The sequence below is a fragment of the Scyliorhinus torazame genome, chromosome 12 (assembly GCF_047496885.1).
Source record: "Scyliorhinus torazame isolate Kashiwa2021f chromosome 12, sScyTor2.1, whole genome shotgun sequence".
In the NCBI taxonomy this organism is placed as follows: domain Eukaryota; kingdom Metazoa; phylum Chordata; class Chondrichthyes; order Carcharhiniformes; family Scyliorhinidae; genus Scyliorhinus; species Scyliorhinus torazame.
This window is the reverse complement of record NC_092718.1, coordinates 57181846-57199629: the sequence shown is the minus strand read 5'-3', so window position 1 is coordinate 57199629 and position 17784 is coordinate 57181846. Positions and strand designations below refer to the sequence as shown.

Genomic DNA, 17784 nt, shown 5'->3' with positions numbered 1-17784 from the left:
ACCGCTGGGAACTGAACTCAATTCACATGTCTGCCTGTGTTAGCTACCACCAGACCTGCATTGTGTGAGCTGAGAGTGTGAGTTTGACTTCATTGGGGGCGGGGGTCGACATCATTGTGAGGTGGGGGGAGGGGGTGGTGCGGATCAACACGTCATCAGAGGGTGGGGCATGATGTAGGGGCCCCGCAAAGAGGCAGAGTTACCCTTTGCTTCAGTGCGATTTGGACAAGTTGAGTGAGTAGGAAAATGAATGGCAGATGCAGTACAATGTGGATAAGTGTGAGGTTATCCATTTGGGTAGCAAAAACAGGACGGCAGATTATAATCTGAATAGCTATAGATTAGGAGAGGGGAATGTGCAACGCGATCTGTTGTCCTTGTACACCAGTCGCTGAAAGTAAGCATGCAGGTGCAGCAGGCTGTGAAGAAGGCAAATGGTATGTTGGCCTTCATGGCAAGAGGATTTGCGTATAGGTGCAGGGATGTCTTGCTGCAGTTATACAGGGCCTTGGTGAGACCACACCTGGAATATTGTGAGCAGCTTGGGTCTCCTTATCTGAGAAAAGATGTTCTTGCTGTTGGAGGGAGTGCAGTGAAGGTTTACCGGACTGATTTCTGGGATGGGGAACTGACTTTTGAGGAGAGATTGAATCTATTAGGACTGTCTACACTGGACTTTTGAAGAATGAGGGGGAATCTCACAGAAACGTATAAAATTCTAGCAGGACTAGAGAGAGTAGATGTAGGAAAGATGTTCCTGCTGGCGGGGGAACCAGGAAGACCAAACCAGGAGCCACAGACTATGGATGTAGGGTAAACGATTTAGGATTGGATTGGATTTGTTTATTGTCACGTGTACGAGGTACAGTGAAAAATATTGTTCTGCGTACAGTCCAGACAGATCGTTCCATACATGAGAAAAAACATAGGGCATACATAAATGCACAATGTAAATACACAGATACAGACATCAGGTGAAGCATACAGGAGTGCAGTACTACTCAGTAGAGAAGTTTTGTGAAGAGATCAGGTCAGTCCATAAGAGGGTCATTTAGGAGTCTGGTAACAGCGGGGAAAAAGCTCATTTTTAGTCTGTTTGTGCGTGTTCTCAGACTTTTGCATCTCCTGCCCCATGGAAGAAGTTGGAAGAGTGAATACGCCAGGTGGGAGGGGTCTTTGATTATGTTGCCCGCTTTCCCAAGGCAGTGGGAGGTGTAGGCAGAGTCAATGGATGGGAGGTGGGTTCACGTGATGGACTGGGCTGTGTTTACGACTCTGTAATTTTTTACGGTCTTGGGCCGAGCAGTTGTCATACCAGGCTGCGATGCGGCCAGATAGGGTGCTTTCTATGGTGCATCTATAAAAGTAGGCAAGTGTCAATATGGACTTGCCAAATTTCCTTAGTTTACTGAGAAAGTATAGGTGCTGTTGTGCTTTCTTGGCTTTAGCGTCAACTTGGGTGGACGAGGACAGATTGTTGATGATGTGCACTAGACATTTGAAGTATATCATGGAGTTCACCTGACCTACAACTGTTTATCAATTTTGGTTACGATGAGCACAAGGGCCTGCCTTTCAGGTGTTATTCAACGGAGGCCTTAAGCACTTTTAATCAAAAACAAGCTTCATCCTACTAATTTAGTTAACATTTTTATAAACACACACAGTAAGCATTTTTATCAACTACCAACATAAATACCCCACACAGCTATAGTAATCTTTGTGTCACCCTTAATAAATCCCCCCCTTTAACTGTTCCAATTTAATAACAAGATTCCATAAACCAGAAACCCCTTTTCAAAGGTGGCCCAACACACGACACTCCTACTATCTTTAAGACTTGGTATGGATACTTCTTGTTTCCTTTCCAAAACAACAGGTTTGAATTATCTCTTTTAAATTATCAAGTAATCTGGAAACAGCTTTTAGAATGAAGATAGAGAGATAGTCCTTTCAACCTGTGCAATACAAAACCAGGTCAAACTTAAAGCAAAAGTAAAACTCAGCCACAGCCAGCTCCCAACACAAAAACGAAAGTAAATACCCAGAGCCACATCCCAACTCCACCCACACAATGACATCACTGAAGCCATGTGATGAGACAAAAACATTTCTTAAAGGGACACTCCCATGACACCTCCCCCAAGAAAAAAAACCCATCAACTTCAAAGATGGTTTCATTTTTCACCTTTTCACTTTTCCATTAAGAACAATTGAAAATAACTATACTTTTTTAAACAAAAACAAAACAGGCAAACATTGATAATAATACAGTTCATTTTAGTTCTTCACCTTCCACCATCAAACGCGCTTCTCTTCATCACATTCGTGATAAAGCATCGGCTATCACATTTTCTCGTCCTGCCACGTGTATAATTTTTAAATGAAATGGCTGTAACAATAAACTCCATCGAAACAGTCTGGCATTTTTATTCCTGAATCGCTCCAAAGAATGTCAATGGATTATGATCAGTATATATAATTGTTTCAGATGAATTGCTGGTAACATAAATGTTAAAATGTTGCATAGCCAGCACCAAGCTCAAAGTCTCCATTTCCATTGTTGAATACTTCCTCTGGTGAGTATTCAATTTTTTAGAAAAATTTTCAAAACGTCGTTCTATTTCTTTGTCGTCGTCTTGCACCTATGCCCACATCACTCGCATCGACAGCCACTGTGAATGGTTTTATGTAATTTGGGGTGCCAACAAAGGAGCAGTGGTTAACGCAGTCTTCAGGCCATAAAATGCCTGTTGACACTCCGCCGTCCACTGAAATTTGCTACGCTTCTTCAGCAAGTCCGTCAGCGGATCAACCACGCTGCTAAAATTCGGCACAGATTTTCAGTAAAATCCACTCATGCCAAGAAATCACATTATTTCCCTTTGTGTTTTTCATGCCAAATGGCATAAATTTGAGTTGGTATATACCATCTGAAGTCACAAAAGCTGAAATCTCACTCGCCTTTTTGGATAACGGTACCTGCCAGTAATCTTTAAGTAAATCCAGTTTGGCGAAGAAAGTTGATTGTCCCACCTTCTCAATGCAGTCCTCCAAGCGTGGGAGAGGATAAGAGTCTGTTCTTGTAACTGCATTAACCTTTCTATAGTTGGTTACCGTCCGGTTTCGGTACCATCACCATGGGTGAGCTCCATCGGCTGCAACCCACTTCAATTATGCCATTTTTAAGCATACTTTCAATTTCTGTTTGCACCTGTGCCGATTTTAAAGGGTTAAGTCTATACTGGATGTTGTTTAATTGGAACAGCATTTCCCACATCTACACCATGTATAGCCATTTTAGTACTTCCCAACTTATCTCCACAAACTTGCCCATGTGATATTAATAACTCTTTCAGGTCAGCTTGTTTTTCCTCTGGAAGGTAACTCAACAATTTATCCCAATTTTTAAGAACATCCTCATTATACAATTTAATTTGAGGAATGTCAAATGAAGAGTCATCTGGATTTGGTTCTTCACTTTGAGTTAGAATCACTAAAATCTCCTCCTTTTGCTCTCCTTCCCTTTCAAAGTACCTTTTAAGCATATTCACATGACACACTCGGTGAGTTTTCTTTATATCTGGCTCTCCTACCCCATCATTCACCTCACTTAATTTCCCTTCAATCTGATAAGGTCCTCAAAACCTTGCTTTCAAAGGTTCACCTACCCTGGTAACTATACTAAAACTTTATCTCCACTGGCAAAACTACGAACTTTTGCTTTCTTGTCCGCTACCTGTTTCATCACATGCTGTGCAACTTTTAAATATTGTCCAGCCAATTCACCTGCTCTATTTAATCATTCCCTAAAATTTGACACGTAATCCAATAAAGTAATTTCCGATTCCTCACTCACCAATTTCACCTTAATCAATTTAAGTGGTCCCCTTACCTCATGACCAAAAATTAGTTCAAAAGGACTGAATTTGGTTGACTCATTAGGTGTATCCATAATTGCAAACAGTACGAATGGAATTCCTTTACGCCAACCCTCTGGATAATCTTGGCAATCAGCCCTCAACATTGTCTTTAATGTCTGATGCCACCGTTCTAACGCTCCCTGTGATTCTGGATGGTATGCAGTTGATTTAAATTGTTTTAATCCAAAGCTATCCAGAACTTCCTTGAATAACCTTGAGGTAAAATTTGATCCTTGATCCGATTGTATTTCTGTGGGTAGTCCATATCTAGTAAAGAATTTAAGTAACTCCTCCACAAGGAAACAGCCTTACGTAATCAATTAAGACCCTTGTAAAAGGTTCCTCAAATGCTGGAATGGGTATTAAGGGCACTGGTTTTATCACCGCTTGAGGTTTCCCTATCACTTGACATGTGTGACATGATCGACAAAATTTAACTACATCTGTATGTAGTCAAGGCCAATAAAAATGTTTTCGTATTTTAGCTTGAGTTTTCCTTACTCCCAAATGACCTCCGACTGGTACCACATGTGCTACTCACAACACCTTCTTTCTATATCCTACCGGTAATACTACTTGATGAACTTCTGCCCACTTTTCATCCGCCTGCATATGTAAAGGTCTCCATTTTCACATTAAGACATAATTGTTAAGGTAATAACATTCGGGTATACACTCAGGTTCCACTTCCGTGTATTCTTTCTGATACATCCGTTTTATTTATATATCTTTCTGTTGTAACTCCGCCAATTTTCCTGAACTAAAAATATTTGCCTCATCCTCCACCTGTTCTTGCTCTTTTCCAACCGTCTGATCAAAAATCGTTTCTGATAATTGAACTTCAACTTTATCTTCACTCTTTGATTTCTCCTCTTGGCTTAACCTGTGGCTTTGGGACCTTGATATGACACAATCCGGAAAAATCCCAGGGTATTCGTTCTTCAACAATTCAGTTGTTTGATTTTCCACTGGCTTATCAACCACAGTAGGCATCACTCCTACCTGCGATCTAGCTATATCATTACCCAAAATAAACTGTATTCCTGAACAAGATAGTTTCTCTCTTACTCCTACTGCCACTTCACCACTCTTCACTGGACTTTCCAAACTTACCTTATATAATGGAACAGTGCTCTTCTCACCCTGAAATCCACATATTACCACCTTTTCTGGCAATATTCCTCCCAAACTGCATAACTCCTCATCTCTTACCATCAAAGATTGAATAGCTCCTGTATTTCTTAAAAATCTGACTTCTTTACCTACTCCTCCTGGTGCACATGAGTAAACTTTACCCACACAAGTAATTTCTTTAAAGTGATCTGGCACCTTCTGATCAATCACCTCTTGATCAGGCTGTACAATCTTTTGCACCTCCTTCGCTTCACTTGGGCTTTCCTTTACCACTTTAACAAACCCCACTGGCTTATCCTGTTTTACCACATTGGCCTTCCCAGTGCTTTTCTTCAACACTCAACACTGTGACTTTACATGGGCTAAAAACATCTAAAACTTTTCATTTCTCTTCCACCCTACTGGATTTTTAAAAAAATCTGAGGTACTCTCCTTATTACCTCCCATCAGATCCACTTTACCTTTACCACTTGAGCATTTCTCTTTTTCCCAGTTTCTTTCCCTCACAGGTTGAAACTGATGTTGGAAACCAAACTTTGATTAATGAACTAATTCATAATCACCTGCTATTTCTGCTGCTAATCACACAGTTTTAACCATCTGCTCTTCCACATGAGTTCTCACTACATCAGGAATTGAATTTTTAAACTCCTCCAAAATTATCATTTCTCAAAGAGCTTCATACGCTTGGTCTATTTTCAAAGCCCTTATCCAGCTATCAAAATTACTCTGTTTGATCCTTTCAAACTCCATGTATGTTTGACCAGGTTCTTTCTTTAAATTTCTAAACCTTTGTCTGTAGGCTTCAGGCACTAGTTCATATGCACCCAAGATGGATTTTTTCACCTCCTCATACTCCCAGACACCTCCTCTGATAGTGATGCAAACACTTCACCAGCTCTACCTCCCAACTTTGTTTGAATCAGTAATATCCACATGTCCTGTGACCATTTCATTTGGTTAGCTACCTTTTCAAATGAAATTAAAAAGGCTTCTACCTCCTTCTCAACAAACCTTAGCAATGCTTGTGCATATTTAAATAGATCCCAACCAAACATTCAACTATGACGCTCTTTCTCACTATCCTCATCGCTATCCTCAAACTCAACATTTCTCTTTACATCGGCCAATTGTAACTGACGTTTACATTTCATGGCCATTTTCTGAAGTTCAAAGTCTCTCTCTTTTTCTTTTCCCCTCATCTGTACCTCCCTTTCTCTTTCTTTTTGTCCTGCTAGGGCTATTCTTTCTGTTCCCCTTTCTTCTGTCTCCTTTTCTTTTTCTCTGACCTGTACCTCCCCTTCTCTTTCTTTTTCCCTCATTTCGTATTCAAGCTGCTTTAATTCTTTTTCATGTTCAAGCTGTTTGATCTGTCACTGAATTCTTGCTATTTCCAATGATTCTGACTGTGTCTCAGGCAATGGTAAATGCTCAGCTATTGCCGCAATTACCTCTTCTTTTCGTATTTTGTCAGGCAATGTTAACTGCAATGTTTTTGCCAAATCTAAAAACCTTTTTTTGTCTCTGTTTGTAAGATACTGCGTGTGACCTTCTCCACCCCCAAAAACATCTGAGCCTCTGAGAGAACCATTGCCAAAAGACACTCCCTACTTAAACTGGAACACACCTGAAAAGCAAACACAAACATGCTCACCCCTCACTGCCTTTAAGTTCACTGAGCCAACCCAATCACAAAAGATAGACTTTTATCCCAGACGAGCCCCCAGTTTGTTGTGGGCCAGGGATTAGAAAACTCCAAAGTATATCATGGAGTTCACCCGACCCACAACTGTTTATCAATTTTAGTTACGATGAGCACAAAGGCCTGCCTTTCAAGTGTTATTCAACAGAGGCCTTAAGCACTTTTAACCAAAAACAAGCTTTATTCTACGAATTTAGTTAACATTTTTATAAGCACGCACATTAAGCATTTTTATCACCTACCAACATAAATACTCCACACAGCTACAATAATATATGTGTCACCCTGAATAAATTCCCCATTTAACTGTTCCAATTTAATAACAATATCCCATAAATCAGAAGCCCCTTTTCAAAGGAGTGGCCCAACACACGGCACTCTTACTATCTTTAAGACTTGGTATGGTACTTCTTGTTTCCTTTCCAAAACAGCAGGTTTGAATTCTTTCCAGAAAACAGTTATCTCTTTTAAGTTATCAAGTAATCTGGAAGCAGCTTTTAGAATGAAGATAGAGAGACAGTTCTTTCAACCTGTGCAATACAAACCCAGGTCAAACTCAAAGCGAAAGTAAAACTCAGAGCTACAGCCAGCTCCCAACTCAAAAACGAAAGTAAAAACCCAGAGCCACAGCCCAGCTCCACCCACAAAATGACATCACTGAAGCCACGTGAAAGACAAAAACATTTCTTAGAAGACACTCCCATGACACCAGCTCTTGACCAACAATGATCATCTCAGGACTGAGGTGAGGGAGGATAAATTTCTTCACCCAGAGAATGGTCAGCCTGTGGAATTTAATACCACAGAAAACAGTTGAGGCCAAAACATTGTATGTTTTCAAAAGGAGTTAGGTATAGCACTTGGGGCTAAAAGGATCAAAGTATATGGGTGGAAAGTGGGAACAGGTTACTGAGTTGGATTATCAGGCAGGATCATAATGAACGGCACTGCAGGCTTGAAAGGCCAGACGACCTTCTCTTGCTCCTATTTTCTATTTGACTTCCTCAGTCAAGACTCATACAACTTGCAGAGCCCTCAAAATAAATTGAGACCTCTATTCCAATGTATGCTGTAAAGAAATGTTTATCACGGATAGCTTGTAGGCAATCTGTGTACCAAAATTTAATCAATTTAAAAAAAAAATGATAATGTTACCATAAGCCCCAGCCCAATATTTTTCTGCCTACTAAAATCGCGAAGATTGTATGACTGACACAAGTTGCATGAACAAGCCAATCTTGCTATATTTACCCGGATATTGAGTATTAATGCGAATACATTCATTTCAATGGATGTTGGATTCACTTATAGGGGTTGGACCCTCTCTAGTGTAATAACCCAAAAATGTAACAGCATGCAGTGAAACAAGAACAATTTTTATTCTTTAACCATATTACTTCATCGGAAAGTTGGCAAAGTGCGTTATATAGCTGTAACACCATAAAGCAGCTCTAATCATGTCAAAGAGTAGAAGCCAAGTTTGATTGGCTTGTTCAGACACAGGAACCCTGAGACTGCATATGAGCCGTCATTGTAAACTTACCCAACTATTACTTTATGTGACAGAATCAGGAGAGTGAGCTATTTTCAACTTTGTTGGCTGGCTTACAAGGGGAAATAGGCATCCAAATGATTATGATTGAACCAAAGAGTATTTTTTGTTTCAGAGTTGACTTTTTCATTTCCTTCCCCTTAGAGATACCCCGAGCTCTGCCCAGGTCAATTGTGATTTCCAAGATTCTCCCAATGTTGTTCAAATGTGGTCCAAAATGGCTCCCATAACGGATTTTCCCTCACTGCTGAAGCAACATGGAGGAGGAATACAATTATTATGAAGGATTGTGGCAATGGGAGATTCCACAATGGTGGCATTCAATGTGGCTTCTGAAGAAATCATTTTTGATATGTCATTGTTATTTTAGCAATATTTTGAATGAATTGTGTGACTGTGACTGTAGAAAGTTCTCCCTCCATAACCATGCTGCATCTTTTAATATAATTGATTTCTCTAACTCTCCTCCTTGATCTATCTTATGTTACTGCCCTGTCACTGTTACATTCTTATTTACCCTAAACCAACTAGCAGCACTTCTGCAATAGGAACATCGGGTGCGATTCTCTGCTCCCGCGCCATTTCAGAGAATCGCCTGGGTCGCCAACTTTTCCCGCGCGCCGGTCCGGCGCCCTCCCGCGATTCACGGAAGCGGCCAGATCGGCACAATCGCGTTTTCCGCGGCGCGGTCCAGTGAATCGCCCGAGACAGCCAAAATGGCGATTCACCGGTACCCCCGCGATTCTCAGTGCCGGATGGGCCGAGCGGCCTGCCCAAAACAGTGGGTTCCCCCCGGCGCCGTCCACACCTGGTCGCTGTCGGCGGGAACAGCTCGGGAACGCTGGGGGGGGGGGGGGGGCGTCCTGCGGGGGGGGGGATCCTGCACCGGGAGGGGCCTCAAATGAGGTCTGACCCGTGATCGGTGCCCACCGATCGTCGGGCCGGCCTCTCTGAAGGATGACCTCCTTTCTTCCGCAGCCCCGCAAGATCCATTGGACATCATCTTGTGGGGCGGACTGGGGGAGGACGGCAACCACACATGCGCGGGTTGGCGCTGGCTAACCCGCGCATGTGCGGGTGACGCCAGTTATGTGGCGCCGGTCGCGTCATGATGCGGCCTGGCGTGTGTAAATGACACGGCGCCGCTCCTATCCCATTTTCGGGCCCTGAATCGGTCGGGATAGGGGCCGTTTCGCGCCATTGTGAACCTCGACGGCGTTCACGACGGCGCAAACACTCTGTCTCCATTTCAGAGAATCGCATCCACATCTTCACCACCAGCATGTTCCAGGACTCGACCCCGAGACACACCTTATTCTTTCCTCAAGCAACATCTAATATAAGGAAGGGATTGTGGTGATGTGCATCACTGTAAATACGTGTAAGCTAGACAGTCACTAGAGGAAGCACCAGAAACATCTTACACACACACACACACTCAATCAATAGATAAGTTAGATAGGAGGCGACCAATGGACATTCACGATACACAAGTAGGTGACACGACCACAGGGGGGCATTACACCAACCCATACATAAAGGACACCACACACATGATCAGCTCTTTTGGCCAGTGGAGACAGTCAGTGAGGAGAGGCACAGGGTTGATTCATTATCACACCCACCACGTGGAAGATAGCACCTGGTTAGTCAGATTAGGTAGCTACAATAGGATTAGCAGTAGTGTCGAACTCAAGTTATAAAAGTGTGCATAGTGTAAATAAATGAGTTGAAGTTATTTACATGTCTCGACCTTCCTTGACAAATGCAACATAAGGAAGCCGCTTATGTTACAAAGGAAACATAACAAAACAGGGATCAGTTGCGTATACATGGGCAGCACGGTAGTGGTTAGCACAGTTGCTTCACAGCTCCAGGGTCCCAGGTTCGATTCCAGCTTGGGTCACTGTCTGTGTGAAGTCTGCATGTTCTCCCCGTGACTGCATGGGTTTCCTCCGAATGCTCCGGTTTCCTCCCACAGCCCAAAGATGTACAGGTTAGGTGGACTGGCCATACTAAATTGCCCTCAGTGTCCAAAAAGATTGGGTGGGGTTGCTGGGTTATGGGGATAGGGTGGATGCGTGGGTTTGGGTAGTGTGCTCTTTCCAAGGGCCAGTGCAGACCCGATGGGCCAAATGGCCTCCTTCTGCACTATAAATTCTATGATTCTATGATATGAACAACCAGTTTTCATGGAATCATAGAATCCCTACAGTGCAGAAAGAGGCCATTTGGCCCATCGAGTCTACACCAACACTTCAAAAGACCACCCACCTAGGCCCAATCCCAGGTCCTGTAACGCCACTCTAAGGGGCAATTTAGCATGGCCAATCTACCTAACCTGCACATCTTTGGGCTGTGGAAGGAAACCAGAGCACCCTGAGGAAACCCAGGCAGACACGGTGAGAATGTGCAAACTCCACACAGGCAGTTACCCCAGGTCGGAATTGAACCCAGGACACTAACCACTGTCCCACTGCACTACCCTTTTTTACTGCTTTTGACTTCTGATGTATTCTTTGACTGCCTGTCTGCCATCAAGCTATGGATACTTTGACAGTTAGCCCAGCTTACCGTTGGCTAAACAGAACATTTGCTCCAAAGAAGCTAGTTCCTCCCTTAAAATAACTGATAGAAATATTTAATATGGGCAGGTTTTTAACCTCTGTAGCTATTAGAAAACACTCGTTGTTGAAATTCAGATACAAGGCCTGAAATGAGCATCGAGTGCACTGTCTATCAAACTTATTCCTTCCCATTCCACTGAGTTCCGTCCAGGTACTTTTTTTCCCTCACTGATATGACTGAAGTGATTTGCACGTAAAGCAAGGGCAAGTGCAGTGAGGTGCGTGCTGATTGTCCACAACATTGACTGTGAGAGCCGTGCACTCCCTCTGTGTCCCAAGTGTAAACATTTATTTTGTTTTCACCATTTGAAGTCCTATTAATATATAAATGATTAAGAATTTTCTGTAACTCGTTAGGAAATATTTACCGTGCATTAGATGTATTTAATCTTATTCATGGGGTTAGTGAACAAGCCCAGTTTCAATCTTGCAGTCCACTGTGATGAAGGAGGGCCTCTTATGCGGCCCACTCACCAGCCTAGGTTGCCTATCACTGATGCATGCAGTGACAACCTGTATTTGCTCACAATTTGGTTCACACATCTACTACTTAACTGAGAAAAACTGTTTTGTGCAATCCTAAGGGCGCAATTTCACGCAAAAATCACAGCGTCCCGTTTTGGGCACATTTGGCGTGGTGTTTCTCGGTGAAAAGATCGGGCGCCATTTTTAAATGCCACCCCGATCTCTGGAACCCTCACCGCGGCCTCTAGATCCGCTAACACTCCAACCTACCTCGGCACCCCCCCCAACCTCACAAGGCCACCCTGGCACTGCCATGGTACCCAGATGGCACTGCCAGGCTGGCAGAGGCACTGCCAGGGTGCCATGCTGGTGTTTTGCCCATGCCAGGGATTGGGCCCAGGGGTACCTTTCCGGTATGTGATAAGGTACAGTTGGCAGTGCTTGTGAATCCTGCCAACAAGTGAGTTGGAGAGTTGGGGGAGTCTGGGGGTTGAGAGATCAGAGTGCCATTTCTAAAGGGCAGGGCATCCCCACGCGCAATCCCCAGCATAGGCAAAATGCCTCCTGGGCACCTTGTGACTGCCTGCCTGCTAGTGCCCCCGCCAGTCAGTCAATACGACATTGTCAGAGTGGCGCCCGGGTGGCACTGCCAGGGTGCCAGGCTGTCAGTTCCATGGTGCATTAGGGGCATTAGGGAAGCCAGGGTACCACCCTGCCTAGAGTCTGACCACATATCTATGATAACCTGGGAGACTATGCCCAGTGTCCAACTCCGGCGAGAGCATATTCAAGTGAGCCTAACTGCATACTTGAATATGCAAATTTAGGTCCTGTCCATTGTGGGCAGGATCCAGATTGCAATGCCTCGCGAGATCTCGTTGGATCTCGCAAGGTTTGATGAGGCCCGGTAAATCTCACAAGTGGCCTTGTCACATCCCAAGTCGGGCACAACAGGGCCGATAGATCGTGGCTGTAGTATCCGTGTGCTGGATTTGATTCTTTCTTGTGATAACTCTATCAAATTTATGATGAATGGTCAACATTCACATGCGAGAAAAAGAAAGAATCTTTTATGCCTTTACAATATCTGAATATGTTTGATATTTTTAAAGCATAATTTCTGTTGTGTAGGGAAACAGTCAATTGAGAGATAACGTGCTACAATGGCAATAGAGATAAATGATGAGTTAATCTGCTTTTGGTAATGATTGAGGGAGGAATGTTGGACCAGACAACTTAATCTATGGTGAACTTTTATGTCCACTGACAGGTAGATAGGGCCTCAGTTTAAAGCCTCATCTGACAATGCAGCTCTTCCAGCCTGTTACTTTGAACTACCAACCTAGATTATATGCTCAGGACCTTTTTAAGTCACAGGCCAACCAATCTACAAGCTGATCACACAGTTTCCTTCTCCCCCTTCACACTGGATGGAAAGTTGCTGTTTTCTGTTCCAGTGTATATTAGATTACATTAACCTTGGTGCAGGATTCATCCCTCAACCTACTTCATTGTTCCAGATATTTTTGAATGCTAATTAACTTCATTAATTTTATTGCCTGGTCATGTAGTTTGATATCATCAGTAATTGTTCATGATGATTACCAGCAGTGTTCTCTCTCAGACCATTTAGAACAGTTTAAAGAGTAGAATATCTGGGATACACCTCCCCCCACCGCCAAACCCCAATTCAACACCTATTCACTGCCCTATGTGTCCATATTCCATTATATTCTCTTTTCTACTGCCAACTCAGCTTTGAATCCAGCTAGCTAATTTCCCATTAACTTCATGAACTTTAGCCTTCTTTGACTCTCGCAGAGAATTCTGTCAACGCCTGCTGAAAATCCAATTAAATCTGTAGAGTGCATAGCACTCGTCCTCTCCTTTGCTTATTACTTTCAAGAACGGCACAAAACATGTGAAACGTGGCCCATTACAGCTAAATCTTGCTGACTGCGCCTTGTGGTTTCAGCGTTCTTTAGATTGATATTGACAGCGGAACTTTGAAGATGGTAGATACACAGTAAATTATTATCCACATGAGTTATCAAATGTCAAAACTTCCATCATTACCTTGATAATAAAATCTGCGCCCAGTGGGCCTTGCATCTTCAGAACCTCTTTGTCAGAACTTTTCTGAAACTCGACTGTGGTATTCTCAATGACAGATTTGCCTGAAGCATTTAGCTTGTGATCTCCTTTATTCCCTTGTAGAGTTTTTGATTCGATATCTGAAATAAATTTGATTCAGATCGTTATACATTTGTGCCCTTCCAATGTGCTTGACATCTTGTTAGCAAAGTTGGAAATGTTATTACACAGATTCTTTAACAGCTACATTTTTCTAAACATCTTCATGGAGAAATGTTGGGAGAAGTTACATGAATCAAAATTCACAGAAGCTCAAGCACACTGTATGTGGAATGCTGGGCTACAGGTCATAGTTTTCATTTTCTTCATTCTTTGAAAGTTAAACATAGAAACAGAAAATAGGATCAGGAGTAGACCATTCGGCCCTTCGAGCCTGCTCCGCCATTCAATGTGATCATGGCTGACCCTTTAACTTTAACATAAAATCATTCTGCACTCTCACCATAGCCTTGACACCTTAAGAGTCTGGAAATCTATTTCCTCCTCAAATATATTCAGTGATTTGGCCTGTGATCAGTGATCTACCCTTTTGGGTAGAGAATTCCACAGGTACATCACCCACTGAGTGAAGACATTTCTCCTCATCTCAGTACTAGATGGCCTACCCCATATCCTGAGCCTGTGGCCCATTAGTCTAGACCCCCCCCCCATCCAAGGGAAACATCATCCCTTCATCCAGCCTGTCCAGTGCTGTCAGAATTGTATACGTTTCAATCAGATGCCCTCTCATTCTTCTCAACTCCAGTGAATATCGGCACAGTCGACCCAATCTCTCCTCATACAACACTCCTGCCATCCCAGGAATCAGTCTGGTGAATTGTGATAAATGTAGGATTTTTTACATATATTGTATTATGTGTCTGGTGCAGTAATGTTATTAAAAACAAATTAGGTTAAGGTATCCAGATTAGAAGCGTGATTCTCCCATTCCGGCGCGATGGCTCGACGCCGGCGTAAAAAACGGCGCAAACCACTCCAGCATCGGGCTGACTGGAAGTTGCAGAATTCTCCGCACTTTTGGGGGCTAGGCCGGTGGCGGAGGAGTTGGCGCCGCACAAGCCGGCGCCAAAGGGACTGCGCGAGTTAGCGCATGCGCAGAACCACCGGCGTGGTTCAGCGCATGCGCAGACCGGCTGGCGTATTCTGCCGCATGCACAGGGGTGTGTCTTCTCCGCGCCGGCCATTGCGGAGCCCTACAGGGGCCGGCGCAGAAGGAAGGATTGTCCCCACGGCACAGGCCCGTCCGCAGATTGGTGGGCCCCGATCGCCGGCCAGGCCACTGCGGGCCCCCCCCCCCCCCCTCCCCCGGGGTCAGATCCCTCTGTGCCCCCTCAAGGACCACACCAGCCAACTTACCTGCCAGGTCCCGCTGTGAGGGACCATGTCCAATCCGCGCCGGTGGGACTGGCCAGAAACCGACGGCCGCTCAGCCCATCGGGGCCTGGAGAATTGCCAGGGGGGATGCTGCCAATGGCCCCCGACCGGCGTGGCGTGATCTCCGCCCCCACCTGAAAACTGGCACCGGAGAATACGGCAGCCAGAATCGGAGCGGCGGTGCGGGATTCACGCCGCCCCCCGCCCCGGGGATTCTCCGACCGGGCAGGGGATCGGAGAATCCCGCCCTAAATGCCTGCTAAAGCTGTGATTACAGGGTTAACAGCTCAGCAGGCTGTGTCGCTCATGGGAGGGGCTGGGTCTGCTTTTAGTTTCATTATTCAGCCCTGCCCTGTGTTTGTTGTTTTTAGTTTCATTTTCAGAGTTCTGCTTTGGTTTCTGAAGAAAGGAGGTGTGTTTCTCAGACTGATTTCTGAAAGCTTGTCTCCTAAGGGCTTTGGGAATAAATCTGTAAGCCACTGAGTGTTAATTGTATTAACAAATGGCATTTGACCTGTGTGTGTGGATTTTACTTAAGTGAAAGTTTAGAAGTATGATAATGTGTTAATAATAAAGTTCGTTTTAATCTAAAAAGATCCCTGGTTGCCAGTGAATTCACCCCTGGTTCGAAGTATCCTTTCCTCAGGGTTTACAAATTGGAAAGTTCTTGGGGTTTTGTCTGGCTTCCTAATCTAAATTGGGGTCTGGTCCGGGTTTCGTAACAGAGCCAGTTCAGTGGTTTCACATAAGTAAAACACTACCGTCACCTCAAAAGGGGGAATCGCCCAAGCACAACATCCTTTTAAGAAAGTCTCCCCATGGTTCTTCCATTTTGATTAATTGCATGGAACACCGCATTTGGAATATGATTTCGCTTTTGCCACTCACGCATTGAGATTGCGATACAAGGTGCAACATATACATTCAGGGAGCACTAGCTGAGAAAACAAGCATGCAGGGATTGACCGGGTGTACGGTTTTGGATGTAAACTGTTTAGCATATTTTAAGGAAGATAGTGTACAACCATATATTCGACAACCAATCAAATTTGCGCATGTGTTAATTTCTTCAGACAAATGGAAGTATACCAATGAATAGTGAAATTTTTTCAAACCATGTGACCAGATCGCTTCAAATATAAGTCCTGTTCTGACTTTCACACAGCTATGCTTTTAAATATTTATAGGGTATTTCAGAAAGCTGATTTGTGGATAGAACTGAGGTAGCCCTGTGTATATTAGCCCAAGAGGAAGCAAACGCACAAACAGAATAGCCTTTGGCCTATCCGTTGAGAGGGAAAAAGCATTCTATTACTTCAATCCCCAAATAAACGTCTTACTGTGCACAGCCCAGTCCAACGCCGGCATCTCCACATCCCAAATATATGGTTAGTGATGGGTTAATCCAAAGGTTTTGCTTCATGGGAAATTTATAGTCAAGATTGTTGTCTAATTTCCTTTGGGATTCCATGAGGAAAAATGCAAAGCTTTTCCTTCAATAGATTAGCTGGCGTAGAAAGACTAAGGGGGGTAAAAGCTCTCTTAACTTGCTCCTTGGGGTTGAATTTAACCTAACTTGCTGAATGAGAAACTGATGCGATTGGTTTGTTTTCCCCATTTTACGCCCCTTGACTCCAACCACATTTTAATTTCCAAAAGTTAAAAAGGCAGCCCAGCTAAACCTGTGTGTTCCCTGCTGGGATAACATCATAATTCACATGCAGTTTGCTTATTTGAGACCTGAACAATTTAGGTTTTCATAAATATTTGGGCTACTTAAGGAGAATGCAAAATCTCACATCATGGGCGAAATTCTCCTACCCGCCCCGCCACATTTCTGCGCCGACCGGCCGGCGGGAGTCTCCGTAACACCGGCCGGTCAATGGGGTTTCCCATTGTGGGGCAGCCCCACGCCGTCGGGAAACCCCCCGGGCGCCGGCAGAACGGAGACTCCCGCCGGCGGAGAATGACGCCCCATTTATTTTTTTAAAAAATTTAAGAGTACCCAATTCTTTTTTTCCAATTAAGGGGCAATTTAACCTGGCCAATTGACCTACCCGGCAATTTAGGTTGTGGGCGTGAGACTCGTGCAGACACGGAGAGAATGTGCAAACTGCACACGGAGAGTGACCTGGGTCCTCGGCATCATGAGGCAGCATTGCTAACCACTACGCCATCGTGCCATCCTACCTCACATCATTTAAATCATGTTTTATCTCAATTTAAGCAACAAAGGAATGTGCTTTGATTTCTTGAGACAAGTGACAAAATCAAAAATTTTATCTGGACAAAACAATGAATGGTGTTCAAGAGCCATCCTTCCCTATTCACAACTTGTGTCACTATATGGCACCTTTAATGTATTAAAATGTTACAAGTTGCTTCGTTGAAGCAAAATTTGACAACAAACCATGTGAGAAGATGTTAGGGTAGATGGCCAAAAGCTGGGAGCACCTTCAAGGAGGAACGAGGAAGAAAGATGGATAGGATTTGTGGGGGAAATTCCAGAGCTTAGGGTTTTGGCAACTATAGTCATGGTCACAAATGGTAAAAAATGGTATAATAAACTTAACGTTTCAGTGTGCTCATGCGCTCAATTAAAAACTACTGTGAAAACATTTCCTATGGAATTTGTAATTTTAAAATCTCTTGTTAGTTGTCACCATTCCCTGTCATGCCTGTATGGTGTTGTTTTGAATAGGCAATCTCATTTTAACTTGATCAATGAGCTGTTATAGATCCTGTCATGTCAGGTACAGCTCTAGAGTCTGCTGATCAAAGCTCCTCTCCATAGGACCAGCCTGTTCGGTTGGAAATAAATTACTTTTGCAATTTTAACCATTCTGAGCACTT

At 43.8% G+C, this 17784-nt stretch overlaps 1 protein-coding gene across 1 annotated transcript in view; it reads right to left on the bottom strand.

Annotated features, from left to right (window-relative positions):
• adamtsl3 (ADAMTS-like 3) overlaps positions 1–17784 on the bottom strand; it is an 869253-nt gene that overhangs the window by 321586 nt on the left and 529883 nt on the right. Inside the window, 1 exon segment of the mRNA XM_072468743.1 lies at positions 13480–13637. Coding sequence (XP_072324844.1) covers positions 13480–13637 — 158 coding nt within the window.